The sequence below is a fragment of the Barbatula barbatula genome, assembly GCF_947034865.1.
Source record: "Barbatula barbatula genome assembly, chromosome: 5".
Lineage (NCBI taxonomy): Eukaryota > Metazoa > Chordata > Actinopteri > Cypriniformes > Nemacheilidae > Barbatula > Barbatula barbatula.
Window position 1 is genome coordinate 669,591 of NC_136769.1, and position 24,406 is coordinate 693,996.

The following is a 24,406-nucleotide window of genomic DNA, read 5'->3' on the forward strand; positions in this document are numbered from 1 at the left end:
CTGTTAAAAATATTTTAACATGGCAATGCCGCACTGTGAAGCTCTGAACATTAAAACAAAACACTCCGTCTCTGTCTGTTTTTCAGTTCATTTGGCCATAAACAGCAGATACGTATCAAACGCATTAACTCTTGGGATTCATGGTTCACTGCGATCAATGGTAACGATCAGGTTACAACTGTCAATCAGTGTGCAGTGCACTAAGGTCATGGGGGGATTGCACATACTTGGAAACAAATGTATAGGATAATGCAATGTAAGTCGCTTTGGATTAAAGCGTGAGCCAAATGCATAAAATGTAGATGTACTTGAACTCATATTTTAATCATATTTCATACTTTTTTTCACCTCTGCTTGCTACGCATATGTAATAACCCGTGTTAAAAACCATCTATTTACAGTGGATTTTATAACAGCTAAGGGGTTTTAATGACTTAGTTTCGCGTGGTGTCTTAATGAAAACCATTAGAAATTCTGTGGTGTTTTTCAGCAGGGTAGTCACACTTTTAAGGTTATAGTAACAAGTAATGTATAATTTATTACATTTTGGGGGTAACTTGCCTAACACTTGTTTTTTTAAGAACCCCGTAACGCAAACCAAAATGATGATGATGGTGCCATGAAATGTGGACTTAATAAATGACTTTCCACTGACCTTCAGCTCATTGTTAGCCCAACAGGGACACTAGACATCTCTTCAGATGTTTACTCAAGTGAAATGTGTTAATAAAAGTTTACTTGTTTTATGCCCTTAGAGAAATAAAACCTCATGAAAGAAATCCTGACTGAAGTTATCTCTGTCCGCAGTGGCGGTTTTAGGCACAGGCGGTTTTAGGCACTGCCCGGGGCGGCATTTTTTCATGTCACGTGGGGGGCGCTCAAAGATGTTCTCGCCCGGGGTGCAATTCAATGTAGAACCGCCACTGTCTGTCCCTCTGGATGAGTTAGTGACAGTTCGGTCATCATTTACTCACACTCGCATTGTTTCAAATCTGTATAAATGGCTTTGTTCTGATGAACACAGAGAAAGATATTTGGAAGAATGTGAGCAACTTTCAGCTGTGGGACATATTTACAGTTGTTCTGTTTAACGTAAAATGAGATATTTGAAAGAATTTTGTAAATCAAACAGTTCTGGGGCACCTTTGACTACCATTGTCATTTTTCCTACTAGGGTTGTCACTGAAGCCCCAGAATTGAAAATGACTAACATTCTTCAAAATACCTTTCTTTGTGATGAGTAATTTATACAGGAAATGACAGGAGGGTGAGTAGCAGATGATAGAATTGTCATTTTTGGGTGAACTGTCACTAAGATTTACAGAATAATGTGCCAAAGAAACATCAGAAGATCTCAAGGTATTATGGGTAATATGAATGATCATATATAATCTTTCTAATTAAATGTTAAGTACTTCTTCCACAATGGAAAAGACAGAGAGAGAGTTAAAACATCACAAACAGTGAAGACGAGCAGAAACAAGCGAGCGCTGTCCGAGATCTGAGTTAAAGAATTATCCTGTAAACAAAGAGCATTCAGATGTGAAGATATATTGTGTCCGGATGAAAGGATATTATTACTTCAAATACATTAAGGTCAAGTTATAAATGACGTTGCTATTGTGTTTGATGTGTCAGTTGTTATGTGCACTTACGTCTCATCTCTAGACTTCTGAGCACATCGTCTGTCTACCCTGAAGTGAGAAAAAACTTGACAATTTACAACTAAAAGGACACTTTTGTGTTTGCATCTCTTACCCACGAGGAACACGAAGCAACAAACAAACACACTGTTTTGTCACTAAGGCTTCTGAATGTTTATTTTACTTGCGTCCTGAAGCTCAAGTAAACAAATCCTGAAGATTCAAGTATAGTACAGTTTATATCCACCTGCCCTTTTACATTTGGTTTACGGTTTTTATTTTAAAGGGGCTCCAAATTCATAAACAGCACCAGAGACACTGACCTACACATGAGAGAGAGAGAGAGAAACTCATTCACTGCTTATTCAAACTCTAAAAAACATCTAAGGAATAAAAAGCAGAACATGTACAGCTGATGAACATGCAAACACACACACGTCTCTCTCCGTCCACAGTGTTTCAGGTCAGTCTGTGTAAACATTAATACATATGTACAAATGATCATCATCATCATTCATCTAATAACATTATTCAAAGAGTATAAAAACACTTCTGCCTCATTGGACGCTTGGCAGGTAATGCATAAGTGGGAGGAGTCAGTCCTGGATCAGCGTTCAGCTCACTGGAGCTCTCTGATGTCATGATGGCTTCCTCTTCAAGTCTCCGCCCTGGGTTTGATTGACATCTGCACACAGAGACAGAAGCGTCATCACGTGATTCTCAGAGAAGATGAAGAAAGCACAAACAGATCATCGGGCAGACGACGCGGCTCCGAGTTTACCTGAGAAAGCCAGCTGTAAGTGTGGAGGAAGAGCGCTCTGAGCCCCAGACATGAGACCCTTTAACAAATCTGAGGAGAGACGGGACAGAGAGACAGACACAGACACTCATGAGACGCCATGAACAGAGGATGAGTCATGAGTTTTAATGGCAGAACAGAAAATAACCGAGAGGAAACCAGCTGTCACTTTGAGAAACCAAATGCGAACTAAGCGATTTGTCAAGGGAAAAACGTTTGGTGTGAACCCAGCATGAGAGAACAAATCTAGGGCTGCACATTATTTTGAAATATCACAATATGCATATCGCACTAGTTTGTGATGATTTTAATTCTTTAAAATGTTATTTATAGTGAGCCTTTCATCATATTTTACAGTTGCTTATAATCTACAGTTTTTGATATAGACTTGGATAATTTACAAACTTTAAGCATTATCATATTCCATATTGAGCTGTAAAATGATGATCCAGAATGCGGCGGCAAGAGTGGTCTTTAATGAACCGAAGAGAGCGCATGTAACTCCGTTCTTCATCAGGTTACACTGGCTCCCTGTTGCCGTCCGCATAAAGTTCAAAGCTTTGCTCCTGGCCTACAAGACCAACACCGGATCTGCCAGCTGCTACAAGATCAGCAGACTCGGTTGCCATCTTTAAAAAATGCCTGACAATGCATCTCTTCCGTCAACACGTCGCTGATTGAATTTTCCTGATTCTCTTCCGTTTCCTTCTTAAAAAAAAAAATACCTCACTCTTCTTAGCTTTGTATACTGTGCTAGGCCTTAATGGACTAGTTTGATGCACTTATGTATTTTGTTGCCTATGTTGTTATAATTGCTGCCAATGTTTCCTCATCTGTAAGTCACTTTAGATAAAAGCTTAATGACTAAATGTAAATGTAAAAATGCATTGTAGCAAGTTAGCACAGATACACATTTTCTTCAAAATGTCAACTCCACTGATGTCACTAATTGACGACAAAGGAAAGAATGATGAAAAATAAAAAACAAAGTCATGAGGCAAGAAATAAATGAGCAACAATGAATGAATCCAAAGAACATCAAAATCAGCAAAGCAGTAACAACAACAACAGACACGAGATCCAGCTAAACGCATCAGACAAAACAACACCATCACGCATTTAACATTACAATGCTTCAAACTAAATGTAACAGTAAAACTACAGATTATACTTTTTAAACTTAATAATACTGTTGTTTGGTATTGCTTCTAAAATGAACTAAAAGGGAGATCTTAAAGCAATATTTCCTCACTGCATCACTACAAATGTCTTGATTGTTTGCTAAGAGCAACCACAGAAACACGTCTTCACAACACGACACAGCTCCTCAACGCTCACATCACTCATTAGAAGACTTACTGTGTGTTCAACCAAGAGCGAATTGAACTATTTGCACGAGTAAATTGCATACAAAGTCAAAGCAAAGACGCAAACAAGTGGCAGGAGACGTGTTTTCTGGAAATTGCATCTTCCGCACAAGTTGAACATTTTCAACTCGAGCGGGAAATTCGAGAGAAGAGCGTATTGACATGTCTGGTTTGACACGTCCAGACACATCAAGACCATCGCATTGGAAATAAAACCAAGAAATCCAGCAAATACTGTAATATAGAGCAAGGTCCTTGATGCTTCACATTTGGTGTGAACACAGCATAACAAATACTCATGACACAAATGAGTTATCAGCCAAGTGAACCCTCAGTTCTGCTGATATTCAGATTTTATCTGTAACAAATTACAAACCAATTTATATTAAATCAACATATATTTGAAAATTTAAAGTAGTTTATAATCTGATTTGTCAAAATCTTTTATCCTACAACCGCGTAAATAACCTTTAACACCTGATTGTTTTCTGTGGTTTATCGAGTGACTCACTCTGTGACAGGGTAAACCCTGAGCTGCTGGGGTTTGTTGAGGCGCTGGAGGCCGCGGTGGACATCACAGATGAAGGAAGATTCAGCAGGTTTGGAAACTGGAACGGGAGAGAGACTGGAACCAGTCCTCCCAACATCCCAAAACCCATCGGTAGAGAGGAAGCAGCTGAACCCAGAAGAGCACTGGAGGGCGACACCTGGAGAAAAGACCTTCATTAAAACACTATACGACCCAACAGTTGTCGTCTCGGACAGCAGACGAAGTTAAATGTTCAGTAAGAAAATATCTTAAAACTGAAAAGCAGGAAGAGAAATCCAGCGGTCAAGTGATTATATTCGAGTTCTGCACTTATCTGAATGGTTTGGTTTACCAAAATCATTTCATCAGACTTAACCATATTCATGTCAAACCTGTGAGAGCTGAGCTGCTGCTGTCGCCGTGGAAACCGACGTGATGGTCTTCACCCCTTGATTAGCACCGCCCACTTGTCTGTGCCTCTGACTGTGATTGGGCGTCCCTGCTGCCGGAGAAGCACTGATCACAGGTAGCTTGGTGACAGATGAGGTTGTGGTGGTGAGGTTGGAGATGTTGTTGCCCTGAGATGTTGTCTTGTGTCCCACAGGAGAACTATAAACACCTGCTGAAAACCCTGTGTGAAGCCCTGGACTCTTAGATGTGTGCTGGTGCATGCTGGGAAACGTGAGCGGTCTGGAGGTGGGGGATGCGGTGGGTGTGAGTTTTATGATGGGTGAATTGGAGTTGTGGGGTGATTTTGTGATGGTGGCCTGCATGGGCGTGATGAAGCCGGGCTGATGCAGGGTGGGTTTGGCTTGAGAGGGTGACGGAGTGTTCTTGGCTTGTGTCGTGGTGGTCAGGTGAAACGGTAGGACGGTTTTAATGTTAAAGTGTGAAGGCGATGACGTGGTGGGAAGCGTGTGCGTCCTTGACAGAGCATCCACACGACTGCCACCGCTATTATTGCTGGTTTTAGTGAGACCCATCGGCATGGCGATCACCGTTTTCCCTCCCAGAATCTTCTGAGGGGCATGAAGAGGGGATGATGTCGGAGGTGGGCGTGGTTTTGGAACAGCAGGCACTGATGGCACACCCATCTTACCGCCCGGGGTGACAGCGGGACGCTGAGCAGGTACGACTGAATGTCTTTGAGTCTGAGCTAAAACACTCACGCCTTTAACAGCCTCACTGCGGACAGACGGGGACGAGAGGACGGTGGTAGGGGACGGGGAGGCGGAGATCTTTTTGGGCAGATGTGGAGACACGTGCAGTGATGCTGAAGGGGTGGGTTTAGCTCCATCGGTTGACAGGGGGATGTCGGACTGAACCAGACCTTTAGCAACACTGCTGAGCATGGCCAGAGCGTGAGAGATGGAGTCCAGCGAGGGGGCGGTCAGATCCTCATCCAGAGAATCGGACAGACAGATGGGCTCAGGTGGAGACGACACACGCTGGACCACAGCCGCGGATGGCGTGGCTTCCACAGAGATGACTGACCGCTGGAGAACAGCACCGTTGTCCTGAGGTTTAGGCTTCGCCTTTGGAGGAGGTAAAATCCTTTTCTTCATTCTGAGGATCCGAAAGACAAATGATGAATCATCACAATCATCCGTAACGATACGCTCAGCTCGTGATTCAATACAGGGTTTACAATTATTACTGTATTATGATATTTGTCTAAATAAATTAGGAAACCTTCTTCCCAAACCTTAACAATTTTCAGTAGTATTGCTTTTTGTCAAAGGACTCACAACATTCAAGGCTTAAATGAACCATGTGTAGGTAAACTAATAACAATGGAATAGATGCGTCACTGAAAAATAAAACTTGATATACAAGGCTATCAGCTCCAACCGATATGTTGTTACAGCCCTATCCATAAGTCCATCATGCCATAAAAAGAAAATAACTTCAACAGAAGATCAAAAGTGAGGAGAACTCACGTGTTTCCGGTGAGATGACCATGAGCCGTACGGCTCTCTTTAATCAACATCCTTAGAAAAATAAACAAAAAGTGTGTTTAGATCTAATGTGATCAAATATAAACAATAATGTTCGAGAAATCTAATGGGAGATAAACACTCAACTTTTCCAGGTGATATTGTATTGAAACTGCGTTCAAGAACATCTTAATAATGCCTGACGCAAGACATCATGAGCATAATGAAATACAGAAATGAGATTCAGTGATGTCACACACACCTGGCCTGCATCCATCCTTTAGGCCAGAGCGGTTTAACCTCCGTCTCCATGAAGACCTTCAGATAATCTTCAAGTGAGAGTGAACTCTGACCCTCCAGATCAAAACAGCCTAACTTCACCCGCACCAGATTACACAACAGAGTCCTGCACAAACACACACACACACATGTTTAATTCATATACACACAATGTGTGCGTCACTGACGCTGAATCACTGAGTTTCACACCTGAGTTTGTCGTCCCACACAAACTTCTTCCTGGGTCCCATCACTCGTCGTCCTGGCTTCTCTTCATCCTCATCTTCAGATCCGTTTCTCTCAACGTCCTCCGACTGTTGCCTGTACAATACAAACACACACAGACACTGTTAAACATCCTTCTGATCTCTGATCGGATGTTTCTGTATGTTCACACTAGTCACGATTCGTTGGAGTTGATTTTTATGAAAGCTAATATTTATTTCATCTACTGTGGAGAACTGTACCACAGATCACACACACACACACATCTGTGGGAGCTGTAGGAGAGTTTAACTCTTACTTGGCGACTTTGGCCATGCAGTCCATGTTGTAGCGCGCGATCTGCTCGGGCATGACGCTGCACACGGCTAGTTTGAGGTTGAGCAGCGGCGTCCGTAGCCTGTCGTCCTGAACATTGAGACTCAACTTCTTCAGGCGCTTGAGCAGAGCTTCTTTATTACACGGAACAAACGCCTCCAGATGCGAGTAGACCGCCGGGCGCACCGCCGCGTGTTGTTCCTGAACCTGCAGCTCAATACTAGAGAGAGAGAGAGAGAGAGAGTCAGTCTGGACTTACAAAGAGTGATGTGCCAATGAAAGTGAGAGAAGAGAAATAAACTCACTCCAGCAGAATGTTGTTCATGTCAAGAGTGAAGAACTTCTTCCTGCCCTCAACATCAAACTGACGAGACGCCTGACAGAACAAACACAAACATCACAAACAGAGCAATCCACAGCTCCCTGGTAGCACACTAACATCTATTTGACGTGTGCAAGACATAGTTTGCTCATCTGCAGTACATCTCTTACAGACGTAGCTGTGCTAACACTCACCGCTCTCAGGTCTTCTATGCGTTTGAGGAGGGGTGCAGGAAGACCGTTGGGAAGCGGTGGCGGAGGCATCAGTCCTGTCTTCTGCACTCTGGCTGCGGCTCCTGCTTTCTGTGCCGCCACTGATCCATTCTCGCTCTGCCCCGGACTGGACGGTTGAGGAGAATCCAGCAGTGCAAAGTCCAGGTCGCTCATTAATTCCTGGAGCATGTCGTTCTCTGTTGACCCGCCCAGCAGTGACATCATGGCAGGGTCAGAGGTCAGGTCAGTCACGGACAGATCGCCAGCGGGGGTGACGGTGTTGGATTGAGCGTGTGTGATCTTGGCAGCAACCGCTGGGTTCTTCTTCTTCATCTCGTCTTTCTCCCGTGTGAAGCGTCGGAGCATGGCAGCGAGAGACAGAGAATCCTTCATCAGCTTCTTCCTCTTCTTCTTCTCCGGCCGGTTGAGCGCGGACACTCTGGAACAGAAAAACTCATCAACACACGTGTCACGGGCCGAGTGAGATTTCCAGAACACGTGTCTAAACTCACCCGGGCTTTGGCACTTTAAACTTTCTGGGTTTCTTCTCCTCCAGACCTCCGTCCTGCTTCTTCTTTCTTCTTTTGATCACTCGCTCCTCTCCGTCCTTCTGTGAATCAGAGGAAAGATCAGTCAGTCTCACAAACATCGTATAAGGGATGCACCGATATGTACATTTTCACTTTGACATTGAAAGCCGATAACTGCTAAATTGCCCGATATACAGCATCTAGATATTAATATCAAACAAGGAAACCGTTCTTTTTTCCCCTGAACATCATCTACCGAGCCTACTTTTCACTTTTCTGGTTTATACTTCTTTCAACAAACAAATGATAGATGTTCTTCCAGAGCAACCCAGACAGATGTTCTTTAAATCCACGAGTCTAAAAGATCTCAAGACAGAAAGCATTCAGACAGCAGTACGACTCAAACAATATGCTTTTGTTCTTATAATGTACACATTGATAAATACTGTCTCTACATACTGTACCTACTACATCAACAATGTGTTGATAATATCAGTAAGCGAACCATCACGACAGAAAGACAGAACTGGATTTGAACTGTGAGCAGCTGAAGAAGTTTCCCAGAGGAAATGATTTATCGGCTATAAAATATCCGCCTAAATTTGATTATCGACCGATAACAGAGAGCGTCATTACAGAACACCAAAAGCAATTAAAGCCATATATAAACAAACTTTCGTACCAAATGCAATAAGTCTTTTGAATAAGAGGTAGGAAATGTGAATATTGAAATGTTGTTATTGTGGATGCTTTGTATTGTTAGATGCGTTTATTGTATGTTGTGCATTGTTAATTGTTCGTGTTTGTATGGCGAGTAAAGTACTACAAAAAAACATTAGAAATGACCATTTATCAGCCGATACTGTGGTGGCCGATCATTTATCCTGCATCCCTGCATCATATCGCTCATCTGTTAAAGACTGAAGCTGAGCTCAGATGGGCAGTCATACATTAAACGTCACCTTGATGTGGTGTGAGTTTTTTCCTCCGTCTTCTCCGTCAGATTCAGACGCGGCTCTGAACTGCAGCGTGCCCGTGTTGATGTAGAAACCGCCCAGTTTAGTGGTCAGAGACGCTGGAACAAGCTCATCGTACTGCAGAGAAACAAGAGAGACGTGAGCGAGACTCACACAACACAGCTTTGACTTGTCAATGTGTCTGTCAGACTCACAGCCTCCGAGTTGTCAATGAAGGGATCAGTTTCATCGTAGCCGTAACCGATGTCAATGAGATCCTGCATGCGGTCTCTCTTCTTCTTCTTGCCGCCGTTTCCCTGACAACGAACATGCACATGTCAAATGACCAGATTGAAAACACACTGTGATCCGTGTTTAACACACGTGTTGAGGTGAACAACAAGTTAACATACATATTTGCCCTCAAACTTTTTGGCGAGAGCTTCGACCTCTCGTCTCTCTATATCTTCATCTGCAAACGGGTCATTGGGGTCCAGAGCGGCCGCGAGTCCTTGTGGAGCTTTTCTCACCTACAGCAACAAATAAAACACGTCAGACACACGAAATCACATGTAGCGTAGTTGCACGTAACGCTGTAGCCGTTTGTGATCCGCGACTCTCTTTAAGTACAGTCCACATGACAATAATATCAGATGCCGTAACTTGATGATTCGATTTAAAACAGTGAGAACGTTTCATTCAGAAATGAAGCTGACAGCAGACGGAAGAGGGGAGGAGTCAACATATGTCCATCAAACCGATGTCATCAGAGATGAATCGACGCCCCAGAACAGAAGCACAATTTGTACGTTACACTTAGTGGAATTGTTCACCACAAAGCAAACAATGTGGACTAATAAAGTTAATATTGTATCGAGACCATTTACATCATGGACATACGCCAGATGTCTTCTAGAGATCTCGAGTCGGTCTGTCAGATGTCTGTGCTCAGATCTCCAGCAGACCGTATGGAGTTGTTGATCTGGTACACCAGTCCTCGTCTTCAAACGCCATTATAGTTCATTAGCAGTTATAGAACACGTTGAAATTAATGAATGATTTTCGGTGTTTGTAGTGACCGCTCGCGACTGTGTTGTGTTATTTGTTCACATGTAGCAGACACACAAACACTTGATCACTTATTAGTGATGTACAGAAGCACATTCGTCTGGAGTCAAACCTAAACGCGATCGGTTGTGAGTGTTGCGCGCGCACCTGCACGAGCTCGCTGTAGTTAAACTCCGCTGATCTCTGTTCGTTTGGTTCGGACAGGTTCAGGTTCAGACGCAGTGAGGGGTTGGTCTCTCCGCGGTCCGCTGCTGTTTTGCCGGTACCGAACAGCCCGACGGCAGTAGTACCGATACCGGGGTTCGGCGGCTCGTTCTCTCCGTCCTCCCGCCGGCGCTTCTTGGCCTCGGGCGCTGATGTGTTGTTGAATGAGGCGAGAGTGACGAACGGGACTTTTCTCGGGTCGGCCATTGGACTCTCCGGTTCCGCTCGAGCCCGTCCACGCGCACACGGGTGAGCGAGCTACCGACTGTTAGCTTGAGCTAGAATGTGCGCGTGCACTCTTTAACGACACCGTAAAGTCCACCTCGGGTAAAGAGTTCCCTGTACGGTGCGCTTGATGTTTCATTAATGTCGAAGCCGTTCAGTTTATTCGAGTGTGAAAGGACTTTTTGTTTCTCTCAGTGAAATCTCGGCAGCATCAGCGGCGGCCATTTTCGATAGCAGTAAATATACAGGACGAGGCGGCGAGGTCACTGAGCATGCGCACTACGAGCAAAGATCGACCAGGACCAATCAAAAGTCGCAAAGCGCTTTAGAACCCGCCCACTTCGAGTACCCCAGTAAAAGAGGGCGGGGCCGCTTCCGTGCGCGCGCTGATCGCGGGAGATTTCAGAATCAGTAGTGGATTGGATTCATCAGAGTGACTCGAATCTTTTGAATCGGTTCACCAATTCTTTGTTCCAGCTCTCTTCGGTTATCAATATAAAATGTACAATGTTTTATAAAGGATTTTGAAAAATACAACACAGTTAACTTTGTAGAAAACAGCACGAAAGTTATTTGACAAATTCATCAAATAAAAGTGACTCATGTCTGGGCCATAACTGACGTAGACACTGAGGATATGGCTGAATATTACTATATTACTATGATGTTAGGATCTCTGTGTCACACACACTATAAGCAATACAATACTAAAAGAAGAAAAATACAAATAATGAGCTCAAAAAATGTTAACCTCTGAAACATTTCTGCCCCATAACCCATTAGTTGTTATTTCTAGCCTGAAACATAAATAATCCAGACGCAAGGGTTTAAGGGTATTCTTTATGGCACGTTTTCAATTTACAAATCATGCTTATTAACATGAAATATTACATTCAATTTTGTTTACTTGTTTTCTTTCAGGACTGAAAGGTTATGCATTTCAGAGTGTTAATTATGGATCTTGTTGAACTGATCTTATTTACCTCAGTTTAGGAGTACAAAAGCATTTTTGACATATTGAATAAAACATGACAAAAAATACATGTTCACACTAGTATTTGTATGTTTTATTTATTTGACAGGGACAGTGTACATTAATTAACATTGCTGTAAATGCACCACATTAATAATCTATAAAAATAACAGTCACACACAGCTATGGTTTAACCGATCCAAAATGAGCACACCGCACGTCATGCTATATTTTAACTATTGCTGTCAAGCGATTAAAACGTCTAATCTAATTAATTACATGGTGTGGTGATTAATTCATCTAATTAATCACATTTAATCGCAAGAAGCAAGAGTTTTCTACCATGTATTATTGAATACAAGCATAAAACTTGGGCTACAATGGTCATGGCCTTTTGATCGCTGACTGAACAAAGCTATGAATTAGGTTAAAGTGGATCTGACAATTGTAAAACAAATCAATGACATAGGTTACAATGGTCATGACTGTTTTAATTATGTCTAGGGGTAACACTGAGCATGACAATTTGGGCTATTAACTGAAGACAAGCTTATCGACTAAATTTCAATGGACATGACATTATAGTTATTGGACATAAGGCTGTATCTTATACACTAATCAAAACTCACCTCAATTCTTATTTAAACTCTTTTTATAATGGCAATATTATTCACACAGAATTCTTTTTTTTCACAAGCTTAGTTTTTTCTTGATTATGGTTTCTGTCCAGTGTGATTTCTCATGTGTCTCCTTAAGTTACTTGCACATATAAAACTCTTTCCACACTGATCACATGCGTATGGTTTCTCTCCGGTGTGAATTCTCGAATGCTTCATAAGGGCATCCGTAGTTCTAAAACTCTTATTACACTGATAGCACATGAATGGTTTCTCTCCAGTATGAGTTCTCATGTGTATCGTAAGTGAACTATGACATGTAAAACTCTTTCCACACTGCTTACATGAGTGTAGATTCTCTCCAGTGTGAATTCTCATGTGTATCTTAAGTGTACTTTCACGTCTAAAATTCTTCTCACACTGATGACACGAAAATGGTTTCACTCTGGTGTGAGTTTTCATGTGTACCTGAAAGGCATCTTTACTTGTGAAACTCTTTTCACACTCATGACACATGAATGTTTCCTGTCCGGTGTGAACACTCATGTGTCTTTTAAGATGAGTTTTAGTTTTGAAACTCGTTCCACACTGAATGCATGTGAATGGTTTGTCTCCAGTGTGAACTCTCATGTGACACTTGAGCTGATCTGCAGTTATAAAACTCTTTTCACACTGACGACACACGATTGGTTTCTCTCCAGTGTGAATACTCATGTGTCTTTTAAGATTAATTTTAGTTTGAAAACTCTTTCCACACTGAATGCAGGTGAATGGTTTCTCTCCAGTGTGTACTCTCATGTGTCTCTTAAGATTACTTGTAGATCTAAAACTCATTTCACACTGATGACACATGAATGGTTTCTCTCCAGTGTGAGTTCTCTTGTGTATCTGAAGGTTTCCTTTTTCCGTGTAACTCTTTCCACACTGATCACATGCGTATGGTTTCTCTCCGGTGTGAATTCTCGAATGCTTCATAAGGGCACTCGTAGTTCTAAAACTCTTATTACACTGATAGCACATGAATGGTTTCTCTCCAGTGTGAGTTCTCATGTGTATCGTAAGTGAACTATCACATGTAAAACTCTTTCCACACTGTTTACATGAGTGTAGATTCTCTCCAGTGTGAATTCTCATGTGTATCTTAAGTGTGCTTTCATATCCAAAATTCTTCTCACACTGATGACACGAAAATGGTTTCACTCTGGTGTGAGTTCTCATGTGTACCTGAAAGGCATCTTTACTTGTGAAACTCTTTTCACACTCATGACACATGAATGTTTCCTGTCCGGTGTGAACACTCATGTGTCTTTTAAGATGAGTTTTAGTTTTGAAACTCGTTCCACACTGAATGCATGTGAATGGTTTCTCTCCAGTGTGAACTCTCATGTGACACTTGAGCTGATCTGCAGTTATAAAACTCTTTTCACACTGACGACACACGATTGGTTTCTCTCCAGTGTGAATACTCATGTGTCTTTTAAGATGAGTTTTAGTTTTAAAACTCTTTCCACACTGAATGCATGTGAACGGTTTCTCTCCAGTGTGAATTCTCACGTGTGTCCTAAAGTTACTTGCACATGCAAAACTCTTTTCACACTGATCACATGCGTATGGTTTCTCTCCAGTGTGAATTCTCATGTGTACCTGAAGGCTTCCATTATCTCTGTAACGCTTTTCGCACTGTTGACACATGAATGGTTTCTCTCCAGTGTGAGTTCTCAAATGCTTCTTAAGGCCACTGGTACTTGTAAAACTCTTTCCACACTGATCACAAGTGAATGGTTTCTCTCCAGTGTGAGTTTTCATGTGCTGTACAAGCTGTTTTTTATTTCTGTAAGTCTTCTCACACTTCTCTCCACTGTGATTTCTCATGTGTCCAACTTCTTCCCCGCCCTTTTTGTCTCTTGTTCTCAGAGTTCCTTTTCGTGAAACATTCTGTATTGTTTTCACATCCTGATGTTTCTCAACAGCATCATTCCCTTCAGCTTGACTCTCCTTATTCACTTCCATCATATCTGAAATAAACAACAATTTATGTTAAAACTAGTTCTGTCAACATTAATGCATATGCGTGAAGTTAGTTTTTTCAGCTTAACACGTTAAAAATATTTAATGCAGTAAAAACAGCGTCCGTTTTTTTCTGTCATCCTTGGTTAGCGTTACATAATATGATCACACTCTTATTCAAGACTTAATTTATTTCAGTACATTTTGAAACAGCTGTAGGGTACATGTACATCTTGTTTCACCCAGACGATACCACTGTAGCAGCTCGCATAACAGCGTGCCTAGATGACATCTTGGTAGAAAGAGCATCACCTCCAGCTGAACCCGGCCGAGACAGAACTACTTGTATTTCCAGCCATGGTGCAACACAATCTCACCATCCAATTTGGCAAAACCACACTCACTCCTTCCAAAACCACCAGGAACCTCTCAGTCATATTTGATGAACAGCTGTCCTTCAATGATCACATTGCAAAGACAACGCGATCCCGCCGATATGCATTCATTGTACGATTTATTTATTTTTCCACCTCGTAAGGGCAACGCGAGTCGAGAAGGGCATATGGGCAACCCCCCTGTGCACGTCCCTGATTAGCACCTATTGTATTGCTCCTGTATGACATATCCCTTATTGCTCCCTGAACTCTCTGTAAGTTGCATTGGATAAAAGCATCTGCTACATTTACATTTATTCATTTGGCAGACGCTTTTATCCAAAGCGACTTACAAGTAGTTTTCTACAGTGGCACATTACTGCAGAGCAATCAGGGGTAAGGTGCACTTCAGTCATGACCTGCTGGCACTGAGATTAGAACCTGCAACCTTCTGATCACAAACCCAACGCTCAACCATTAGGCCACAGCTGACCCCTAAAATGCTAAATGACTCAATGTAAATTCTGCAGCGTAAGAACATTCAACAAGACTTGCATTACAATGAAAGACTTAACATCACAAAACATTGGTTTAAAATTATTTTTTATTGTTATTTCTACTAAATAAATTTTATCAATTTACAGCACTAGTTAAAACTCTACCAGTTTAACAACTGCACAAATATACAAATTAAGTGGTAAAAAAAATTCTGATTGAACTACAGCCACTGATTCATTAAATGAAAGCTGTTTTATTCCTCAACTGTCAATAATAAAGATTAAAAACAGACACCAACCTCTTTGTTCCTCAATATCTTCGTTCGGTTTAGTTCTGGATCGCTCATGTTCTCGAGCTTCTTTTCCTCCAACAGCAGTATGAAGAACTCCTGAAGTGATTTTCTGCTTGTTTGTGTCTCACATTTATTGGTGGATCACTGTAGGAGGAGCTTCACTGAAGCTGTCAATCACTGTCGGGTGTGAACGGGTGAATTGTCAGTAAAACATTCATACTGGAGTCATGTGTTTCAGGCTTTTATTGTTCCAGATAAATATTCACCGGTTTATTTCTTTGGTGTAAACTAGACTATGAAGCTCTGCTGGATAGTGAGTTGTTGTGATTCTAAACAACATCAGTACTGGAATATTTGAGGACATTTTTGGATATATTACTAACCCTATATACTACCATTTGGATTATACCTGCAGACATCATCAACACTTTATAATTCTTTTTCTTCATTTATTGGACTGGATTCATTTATTGCAACTGAACTCCCCTGGAAATCACACAATCCAAAGGACTCCGCAACAACGGATACGTCAAACAACACAGGATTCCACAGAGAAAACAAAAGCCAGTAAAGAGGTCACTAGAACAGCCTGATAATAGCACAACTTGCTCAACATCAATCAAAGTTCTTCTCTGGAGGTGTGAGCTGCAAAGCTTCTAGGCCAAACAAAAGGAAAAACGGCCCATGAAAAGGTCAACAGTCTGTGAACGGCCAATCTAATTACAAATTCTGATTGGAAGATTATCTAGATCGCTGTTTGGAAAACCTCACATTCATTTAAAATGACAAAGACTAAAAGCAATACAGTTAACCATGGATGGCTGTACTTCATCAGAGGGATGGGACATCAGCAATCTGACCATTACTTACCCAGATGACGTAACCAGTGAGACTGCAAAAAAATTAATTGATCAAAGAGTCCCGAGAAAAACTGAAAGCAAGTATGACAGGACCTGCTCTTATACACAGACAGCATCAAAATGACGGACGGCCTTCAGATTTTTCCGTTTTTTGTCAGACGGATCGTTTTCGGTTAACGCGACCTCTGCTGTGCAGCATACATCAGAATCAACATATTATAAAGACGATCATTTTAAACGTCAAACAGAAACCAGCCAGTTTCAGGCTGAAGGGAATGTGCTGCCATGCAGAGACTTTAATGCCAGGACAGGCTCAGAATCGGATATTATAGAAATGATCATATCCTGAAAGCCAATACACATTTCACCCACAGCACCACAGAACAACCCTGACAGACCTGTCAACAAAAGCTGTCTCTGTCGAGGTCTGGGTCGGTATATGCTCGAGGATCCGAGGGGACCATTACAGATTTAAATCCGTCCTCTCTACATGCATTCACAGCGACACCACAGACTACCTTATCAGATCACTGTCAAATAAACGTGTTCCTAAAGAAAACAACAACAACCTCGTAGAGCCAAGCAAAAGCCCAACAATCTGATCAAACTGAACCCAACACTTAAATGACAATCATTAGTGCCATTAGCTCAAAAGAGATCAGATTTCAAACACATTACATTATTATAGCTAAACCGTCATAAATACTGCTGTACATCACATAAATCACATTTATGATAGGTGTATTATTAAAGTTAACCTAATATATATAAACAAGAAAACTAAACTTAAATCTGGAGATGAAATCTCTTACATTACACTATTAATGAGTTCTTTACTGTGATTAATGTTATAAACTACACAGAAAGATCCCTGAAAACATGACATAACTTTATTTCATCATAAATAACCTTAAACTGATGGATTTCTGTCACCTGAGTTCAATGCTAACCGTGAGAATAGTTGTATTCATTAATTTTACACATAAACTGAATTATTATTCTCAAGAATCACTGTTTGTGCATCATTTTATCACTTTAACCGTATTTATCATCGTCCCGTTAGCTAAAGATGCTACAGCTAACAATAGCGCAAACACGAGTGAAAATCTGAAATAACACATTTAATCATCAACATATAAACAGTAAACACTGCTCTTAAAGTCAATTATTATTATTATTATTATTATAACATCACTCACTTGAACACAAACAGGCACAACTCTGACGAACTTTCCGCACGTGCACACAGAAGCGCGTTCTCGCGAGACTGAAGCGTGATGAGTGTGACGTCATGTCTGTTAAAGTCACAGGAGGCGCTTTACTTCATTCATGACTACAGTTCAAATCAAAAGCCTTTAAACATGTATGGAGTTAACTCACTTTTTTAAAATATTTTACATTTTTAAATAACATTAAGATTTTAAAACAGATCAAATTCAGTTTTTTGTCACAGTCTATTCAAACACAAAAATGTATTCAGTGTGCCAATGTAAGAATGTTTTTCTGCACGTTTTCATTAACCGACTCAGAAAAGAATGGACATCGCTGCTTTCCATATCACACGACTACAAGAGCGATGTTGCATTAGTATTATGAAACATTAATGTTTTAAAACATACACAGACTTTATTTTCCCCGAGCAGTTTAAAGTTTGATTTCATGAAATTCTCTGCCCTCATTAGAACATTTCTGTGTTTTATGATTATACATTAAACTCACAAACTGGAAGTAAAAAATGTCTTCTGCGCTTTTAGTGAGGTAAGCAAGCATGTTGTCAGATGTTTTCTTCACTGATCACTGTTAAATGTTTCTCCAGATTGAGTGAACAAGAGCTTTCTGAAGCTAGATTCCCATGTAAAAGTCTTTCAGACTGATCACATGAAAGGTTTCTCTCCAGTGTGAGTTCTCATGTGTGTCTTAAGTTGACTTTCATAACTAAAATTCTTCAAACACAGATGACATGAATTTTTTTTTCTCCAGTGTGAATTCTTGCGTGTCTCTTATGTTTTGCTGCATCTGGGAAACTCTCTTCACCCTCAAGGCATGTAAATGGTTTATTTCTGGTGTGAATTTGTATGTGTCTCTTAAGGTTTACTGCATATGTAAAACATTTTTCACAGTGATGACACATGAATGGTTTCTCTCCAGTGTGAATTCTCATGTGTACCTGAAGTTGACTTTTATCCGTAAAACTCTTTCCACACTGTTGACATGTGAATGGTTTCTCTCCAGTGTGAATTCTCATGTGTCGTGCAAGGTGGCTTGTATTTCTAAACCTCTTTTCACACTGATGACATGCGTATGGTTTCTCTCCAGTGTGAATTATCATGTGCCTTTTAAGGTCACTGGTATTTGAAAAACTCTTTCCACACTCTTGACATGCGTATGGTTTCTCTCCAGTGTGAATTCTCATGTGTACCTGAAGGTAACTTTTATCCGTAAAACTCTTTCCACACTCTTGACATGTGAATGGTTTTTCTCCAGTGTGGATACTCAAGTGTCTCTTAAGGCTGATTGCCTTTGAAAAACACGTTTCACACTGATCACACATGAATGGTTTCTCTCCAGTGTGAATTCTCATGTGTACCTGAAGTTGACTTTTATCCGTAAAACTCTTTCCACACTGTTGACATGTGAATGGTTTCTCTCCAGTGTGAGTTCTCAAGTGTCTCTTAAAGCTACTTGCCTTTGAAAAACACGTTTCACACTGATCACATGCGTATGGTTTCTCTCCAGTGTGAATTCTCATGTGTATCTGAAGGCTACTTGCCTCTGTAAAACTCTTTCCACACTCTCGACATGCGTATGGTTTCTCTCCAGTGTGAATTCTCAGATGCTTCTTAAGGCTACTTGCCTCTGTAAAACTCTTTCCACACAGTAGACATGCGTATGGTTTCTCTCCAGTGTGAATTCTCAGGTGCTTCTTAAGGCTACTTGCCTCTGTAAAACTCTTTCCACACTGTAGACATGCGTGAGGTTTCTCTCCAGTGTGAATTCTCAGATGCTTCTTAAGGCTACTTGCCTCTGTAAAACTCTTTCCACACAGTAGACATGGGTATGGTTTCTCTCCAGTGTGAATTCTCAGGTGCTTCTTAAGGCTACTTGCCTCTGTAAAACTCTTTCCACACTGATCACATGCGTATGGTTTCTCTCCAGTGTGAATTCTCATGTGTACCTGAAGGTAACTTTTATCCGTAAAACTCTTTCCACACTGTTGACACATGAATGGTTTCTCTCCAGTGTGAATTCTCATGTGTACCTGAAGTTTACTTGAACATATAAAAGTCTTTCCACACTGATCACATGCGTATGGTTTCTCTCCAGTGTGAATTCTCATGTGTATCTGAAGGTAACTTTTATGTGTAAAACTCTTTTCACACTGATCACATGGGTATGGTTTCTCTCCAGTGTGAACTCTCATGTGTACCTGAAGTTGACTTGCACATGTAAAACTCTTTCCACACTGATCACATGTGAAGGGTTTCTCTACAGTGTGGATTCTTATGTGCTTATTAAGGCCATGGGTATTTGTAAAAGTCTTTCCACACTGATCACATGGGTGAGGTTTCTCTCCAGTGTGAATTCTCATGTGTGTCTTAAGGTTTCCTGTTTGTGTAAAAGTCTTTCCACACTGATCACATGGGTATGGTTTCTCTCCAGTGTGAATTCTCTTGTGTCTCTTAAGGTTACCTGCCTCTGTAAAACTCTTGCCACAGTGATCACATGTGAATGGTTTTTCCCCAGTGTGAATTCTCAGGTGTCTCTTAAGGCTTTTGTTATCCTTGAAACTCTTTCCACACTGATCACATGCGTATGGTTTCTCTCCAGTGTGAATTCTCATGTGTATCTGAAGGCTACTTGCCTCTGTAAAACTCTTTCCACACTGTAGACATGCGTATGGTTTCTCTCCAGTGTGAATTCTCATGTGTATCTGAAGGCTACTTGCCTCTGTAAAACTATTTCCACACTGTAGACATGCATATGGTTTCTCTCCAGTGTGAATTCTCAGGTGCTTCTTAAGGCTACTTGCCTCTGTAAAACTCTTTCCACACTGTAGACATGGGTATGGTTTCTCTCCAGTGTGAATTCTCAGGTGCTTCTTAAGGCTACTTGCCTCTGTAAAACTCTTTCCACACTGTAGACATGCGTGAGGTTTCTCTCCAGTGTGAATTCTCATGTGTGACTTAAGGCTTCCTGTTTGTGTAAAAGTCTTTCCACACTGATCACATGCGTATGGTTTCTCTCCAGTGTGAATTCTCAGGTGCTTCTTAAGGCTACCTGCCTCTGTAAAACTCTTTCCACACTGTAGACATGGGTATGGTTTCTCTCCAGTGTGAATTCTCAGGTGCTTCTTAAGGTCATGGGTATTTGAAAAACACATTTCACACTGATCACACATGAATGGTTTCTCTCCAGTGTGAATTCTCATGTGTATCTGAAGGTAACTTTTATGTGTAAAACTCTTTCCACACTGATCACATGCGTATGGTTTCTCTCCAGTGTGAATTCTCATGTGTACCTGAAGTTGACTTGAACATATAAAACTCTTTCCACACTGATCACATGCGTATGGTTTCTCTCCATTGTGAATTCTCATGTGTGTCTGAAGGTTTCCTGTTTGTGTAAAAGTCTTTCCACACTGATCACATGCGTATGGTTTCTCTCCAGTGTGAACTCTCATGTGTACCTGAAGTTGACTTGCACATGTAAAACTCTTTCCACACTGATCACATGTGAAGGGTTTCTCTCCAGTGTGGATTCTCATGTGTACCTGAAGGTAACTTTTATCCGTAAAACTCTTTCCACACTGATGACACATGAATGGTTTCTCTCCAGTGTGAATTCTCATGTGACTCTTAAGATGAGCTGCAGACTTTTTGGGAATCGCTTTCCACACTTTTTGTCTCTTATTCTCAGAACTCTTTTCGTGAATAATTCTGTATTATTTTCACATCCTGATGTTTCTCAACAGCAACATTCCCTTCAGCTTGACTCTCCTTATTCACTTCCATCACATCTGAAATAAACAACAATTTATGTTAAAACTAGTGCTGTCAACATTAACCTGTATACACACATACAGGGAATTATTTCAGATTAGAAAGATGGATACATTTTCACAGGAGCGTGCGTATGTAACATAAAGTACACTACGTACGTATCACAATACAATACAATAAAAAACACACATCACAAAAAACACACACAAAGGAGGAGTGTACCACTATAGCTCATTCCGATTTGTTTGAAGCACGTATAGCTGTTGGAACAAAACTCTTACTATAGTTAGTCTTCTTACACATAAGTAGTCTATACCTACAGCCAGATTTAAGTGTATAAAATACTGAAAGAGTGGGTGATCAGGGTTATTCAGGACTGTATGTGCTTATTTTAAGCCATAAAGCACATTTGTCAAGTATCTGTGTAAGCAAAGACTTCTACAAGTTAATTAAAATCTTAAATGCGTGCAAAGAGTTGTGAAAATGGGGAACGCCTCAGATCAATGAGGCAGCTTAAGACCCTGAGCGTCAGCTCTCAAAGGGTCAAATTCTAAAAACTGCTGCTGTCACAAAATTTATTCAAGAACAAAAGACAAGAAAATGTGTTTTGTAGCTTTAGTCAGAATTCTTCTGTTTTTAATGTAGAATTTAGCAATAAAGACTGAAAAAAAGACTAAAAAGTTTCCTATCTGTTAGACAATTACACTTCAATGTTGAATGGCTATAATGTTGAATGTTAAAATAGGGAAGAAATCCACAGAGACATCAGTAGTAGTGCTGATATCAGTGATGCTGGTTTTGATTTATAAAATGATGGCATTAAAGAAATATCAACAAATAGACTGTCTTCATGTTGTTTCTACATACATTTGGAGATTAGGAGATGGGAAATTATTAGAATCGAAAAGTATATTTTAAAACAATGTTGTGTGAAATCGCGATTCATTTCCCCAAAAAATGTGGAATCAATTCCATCATTTTTTGTATCGATTTACAGCACTAGTTCAAACTCCCAGTTTTAAAACTGAACAAACCATACAGATTAAGCGGCAACATTTGTTAAGTTTAATTCTCAAGGAATCTGTTTCCTCAATGCTGATGTTCAGTTTTATGATTGAACTACAGCCACTGATTCATTAAATGAAAGCTGTTTTATTCCTCAACTGTCAATAATAAAGATTAAAAACAGACACCGACCTCTTTGTTCCTCAATATCTTCATTCGGTTTAGTTCTGGATCGCTCATGTTCTCGAGCTTCTTTTCCTCCAACAGCAGTATGAAGAACTCCTGAAGTGATTTTCTGCTTGTTTGTGTCTCACATTTATTGGTGGATCGCTGTAGGAGGAGCTTCACTGAAGCTGTCAATCACTGTCGGGTGTGAACGGGTGAATTGTCAGTAAAACATTCATACTGGAGTCATGTGTTTCAGGCTTTTATTGTTCCAGATAAATATTCACCGGTTTATTTCTTTGGTGTAAACTAGACTATGAAGCTCTGCTGGATAGTGAGCACTCACAAAGCCTCCGTTCACAACTCAAGGAATCTTTAATAGACGATATCTTGATGACACACAAGTTGTTGTGATTCTAAACAAAAACAGAAAAACAAAACTGAATTTAATAAAGACACAAATAACACAGATCATTTATAAAAACATTGACTGATATAAACATGACAGTTATTTTAGTCATGTCATCTTACATTACACCATTTATGAGTTCTTTACTGTGAATGATGTTATTTACTACATAGAAATATTCCTGAAAACAGAAGACATTAAATAACTTTACATTACTGACATCATCATATAAATAACTTTATATTACTGACATCATCATATAAATAACTTTACATTACTGATATCATCATAGAAATAACTTTATATTACTGACATCATCATATAAATAACTTTACATTACTGACATGATCATAGAAATAACTTTATATTACTGACAAAATCATAGAAATAACTTTACATTACTGACATCATCATAGAAATAACTTTACATTACTGACATGATCATAGAAATAACTTTACTGTTGTGGAATTTTCTTATTCCTTAATCAAGGTGAGTCAATTTTGACAAACGCAATATACAGAGACATCAGGTACTTTGCAAAGTAGTTTTATTGACATTCAGTCTGCATCAAAAGACATATGCAGAGTGAAGGTGCTTCCTGTTCATTTACAGGGGCTTTTATATGATCCAAACATGACACCCCTTCTTCTCCCCTCCCTTGAGCAAGAACGTATCTTTGGCAACACAAATGTGTCGCCAACCCTTATCTTTACCAGAACCTCTTGGTCTTTGCTCAAGGGCAAAGGAGCTGAGTGGTCTGCCACGTAGCAAAACATTTCTCAAGAATTTAAGAACAACAAGGTAGACAGTCTTGAATCAATTTTTACAGAGATTAGCATGAAGAAACCCACGTCATGAAAATTTCCATCACATTACATTACTGACATGATCATAGAAATAACTTTACATTACTGACATGATCATAGAAATAACTTAATATTACTGACAAAATCATAGAAATAACTTTATATTACTGACAAAATCATAGAAATAACTACATATTACTGACATGATCATAGAAATAACTTAATATTACTGACAAAATCATAGAAATAACTTTATATTACTGACAAAATCATAGAAATAACTTTATATTACTGACATGATCATAGAAATAACACTGATGGATTTCTGTCAGCCGAGTTTAATGCTAACCATTATATACTGTGAGAATAAGCATAAACAACTCACTTCTACATTAAACTATTATATTCAACTTTAATATTTCACACTATTACACATTAACCGAATTATTATTCTCAAGAATCACTGTTTGTGCATCATTTTATTTCTTTAACCGTATTTATCATCGTCCCGTTAGCTAAAGATGCTACAGCTAGCAATAGCGCAAACACAAGTGAAAATCTGAAATAACACATTTAATCATCAACATATAAACAGTAAACACTGCTCTTAAAGTCAATTATTATTATTATTATTATTATTATTATTATAACATCACTCACTTGAACACAAACAGGCACAACTCTGACGAACTTTCCGCACGTGCACACAGAAGCGCGTCCTCGCGAGACTGAAGCGTGATGAGTGTGACGTCATGTCTGTTAAAGTCACAGGAGGCGCTTTACTTCAT

General features: G+C 40.1%; 3 protein-coding genes across 5 annotated transcripts; all 3 read right to left on the bottom strand.

Annotated features, from left to right (window-relative positions):
- Window positions 1-1,768: 1,768 nt before the first annotated feature.
- ubn2b (ubinuclein 2b) lies at window positions 1,769-10,891 on the bottom strand. Of its 3 annotated transcripts, XM_079457763.1 has the most exons (15): window positions 10,330-10,891; window positions 9,528-9,644; window positions 9,330-9,431; window positions 9,121-9,252; window positions 8,141-8,238; window positions 7,611-8,067; window positions 7,400-7,470; window positions 7,078-7,314; window positions 6,765-6,875; window positions 6,538-6,681; window positions 6,279-6,329; window positions 4,731-5,904; window positions 4,321-4,516; window positions 2,425-2,493; window positions 1,769-2,328 (listed from the first exon to the last, which is right to left on the bottom strand). In XM_079457763.1, exons 1-15 carry the CDS (start codon window positions 10,591-10,593, stop codon window positions 2,282-2,284), a joined length of 3,270 nt encoding a protein of 1,089 aa, XP_079313889.1. In that variant the 5' UTR covers window positions 10,594-10,891; the 3' UTR covers window positions 1,769-2,281. The 3 variants fall into 3 exon arrangements, with proteins under 3 accessions (XP_079313889.1, XP_079313890.1, XP_079313891.1); XM_079457764.1 differs by lacking the exon at window positions 2,425-2,493 and having other exon boundaries at window positions 1,798-2,328; XM_079457765.1 differs by lacking the exon at window positions 2,425-2,493 and having other exon boundaries at window positions 1,798-2,328; window positions 8,141-8,235; window positions 10,330-10,885.
- Window positions 10,892-11,656: 765 nt separating this feature from the next.
- Window positions 11,657-15,493, bottom strand: LOC306894922 (uncharacterized protein). Its single transcript, XM_079457767.1, has 2 exons — window positions 15,379-15,493; window positions 11,657-14,216 (listed from the first exon to the last, which is right to left on the bottom strand). Exon 2 carries the CDS (start codon window positions 14,212-14,214, stop codon window positions 12,298-12,300), a length of 1,917 nt encoding a protein of 638 aa, XP_079313893.1. The 5' UTR covers window positions 14,215-14,216; window positions 15,379-15,493; the 3' UTR covers window positions 11,657-12,297.
- A 1,614-nt stretch (window positions 15,494-17,107) lies between these two features.
- On the bottom strand, window positions 17,108-24,399 carry LOC306894921 (uncharacterized protein). Its single transcript, XM_079457766.1, has 4 exons — window positions 24,279-24,399; window positions 22,690-22,818; window positions 22,430-22,600; window positions 17,108-21,249 (listed from the first exon to the last, which is right to left on the bottom strand). Exon 4 carries the CDS (start codon window positions 21,079-21,081, stop codon window positions 18,178-18,180), a length of 2,904 nt encoding a protein of 967 aa, XP_079313892.1. The 5' UTR covers window positions 21,082-21,249; window positions 22,430-22,600; window positions 22,690-22,818; window positions 24,279-24,399; the 3' UTR covers window positions 17,108-18,177.
- Between the last annotated feature and the right edge of the window lie 7 nt (window positions 24,400-24,406).

Coding starts and splice junctions, on each gene's coding strand:
- ubn2b (XM_079457763.1), bottom strand. CDS start 10,593: ATGGCCGACCCGAGAAAAGTCCCGTTCGTCACTCTCGCCTCATTCAAC. Junction 9,645..10,329: donor ACTACAGCGAGCTCGTGCAG/GTGCGCGCGCAA, acceptor TTGTTGCTGTAG/GTGAGAAAAGCTCCACAAGG. Junction 2,494..4,320: donor AGGGTTTACCCTGTCACAGA/GTGAGTCACTCG, acceptor GTCTCTCCTCAG/ATTTGTTAAAGGGTCTCATG.
- LOC306894922 (XM_079457767.1), bottom strand. CDS start 14,214: ATGATGGAAGTGAATAAGGAGAGTCAAGCTGAAGGGAATGATGCTGTT.
- LOC306894921 (XM_079457766.1), bottom strand. CDS start 21,081: ATGAGAATTCACACTGGAGAGAAACCATTCATGTGTCATCAGTGTGGA.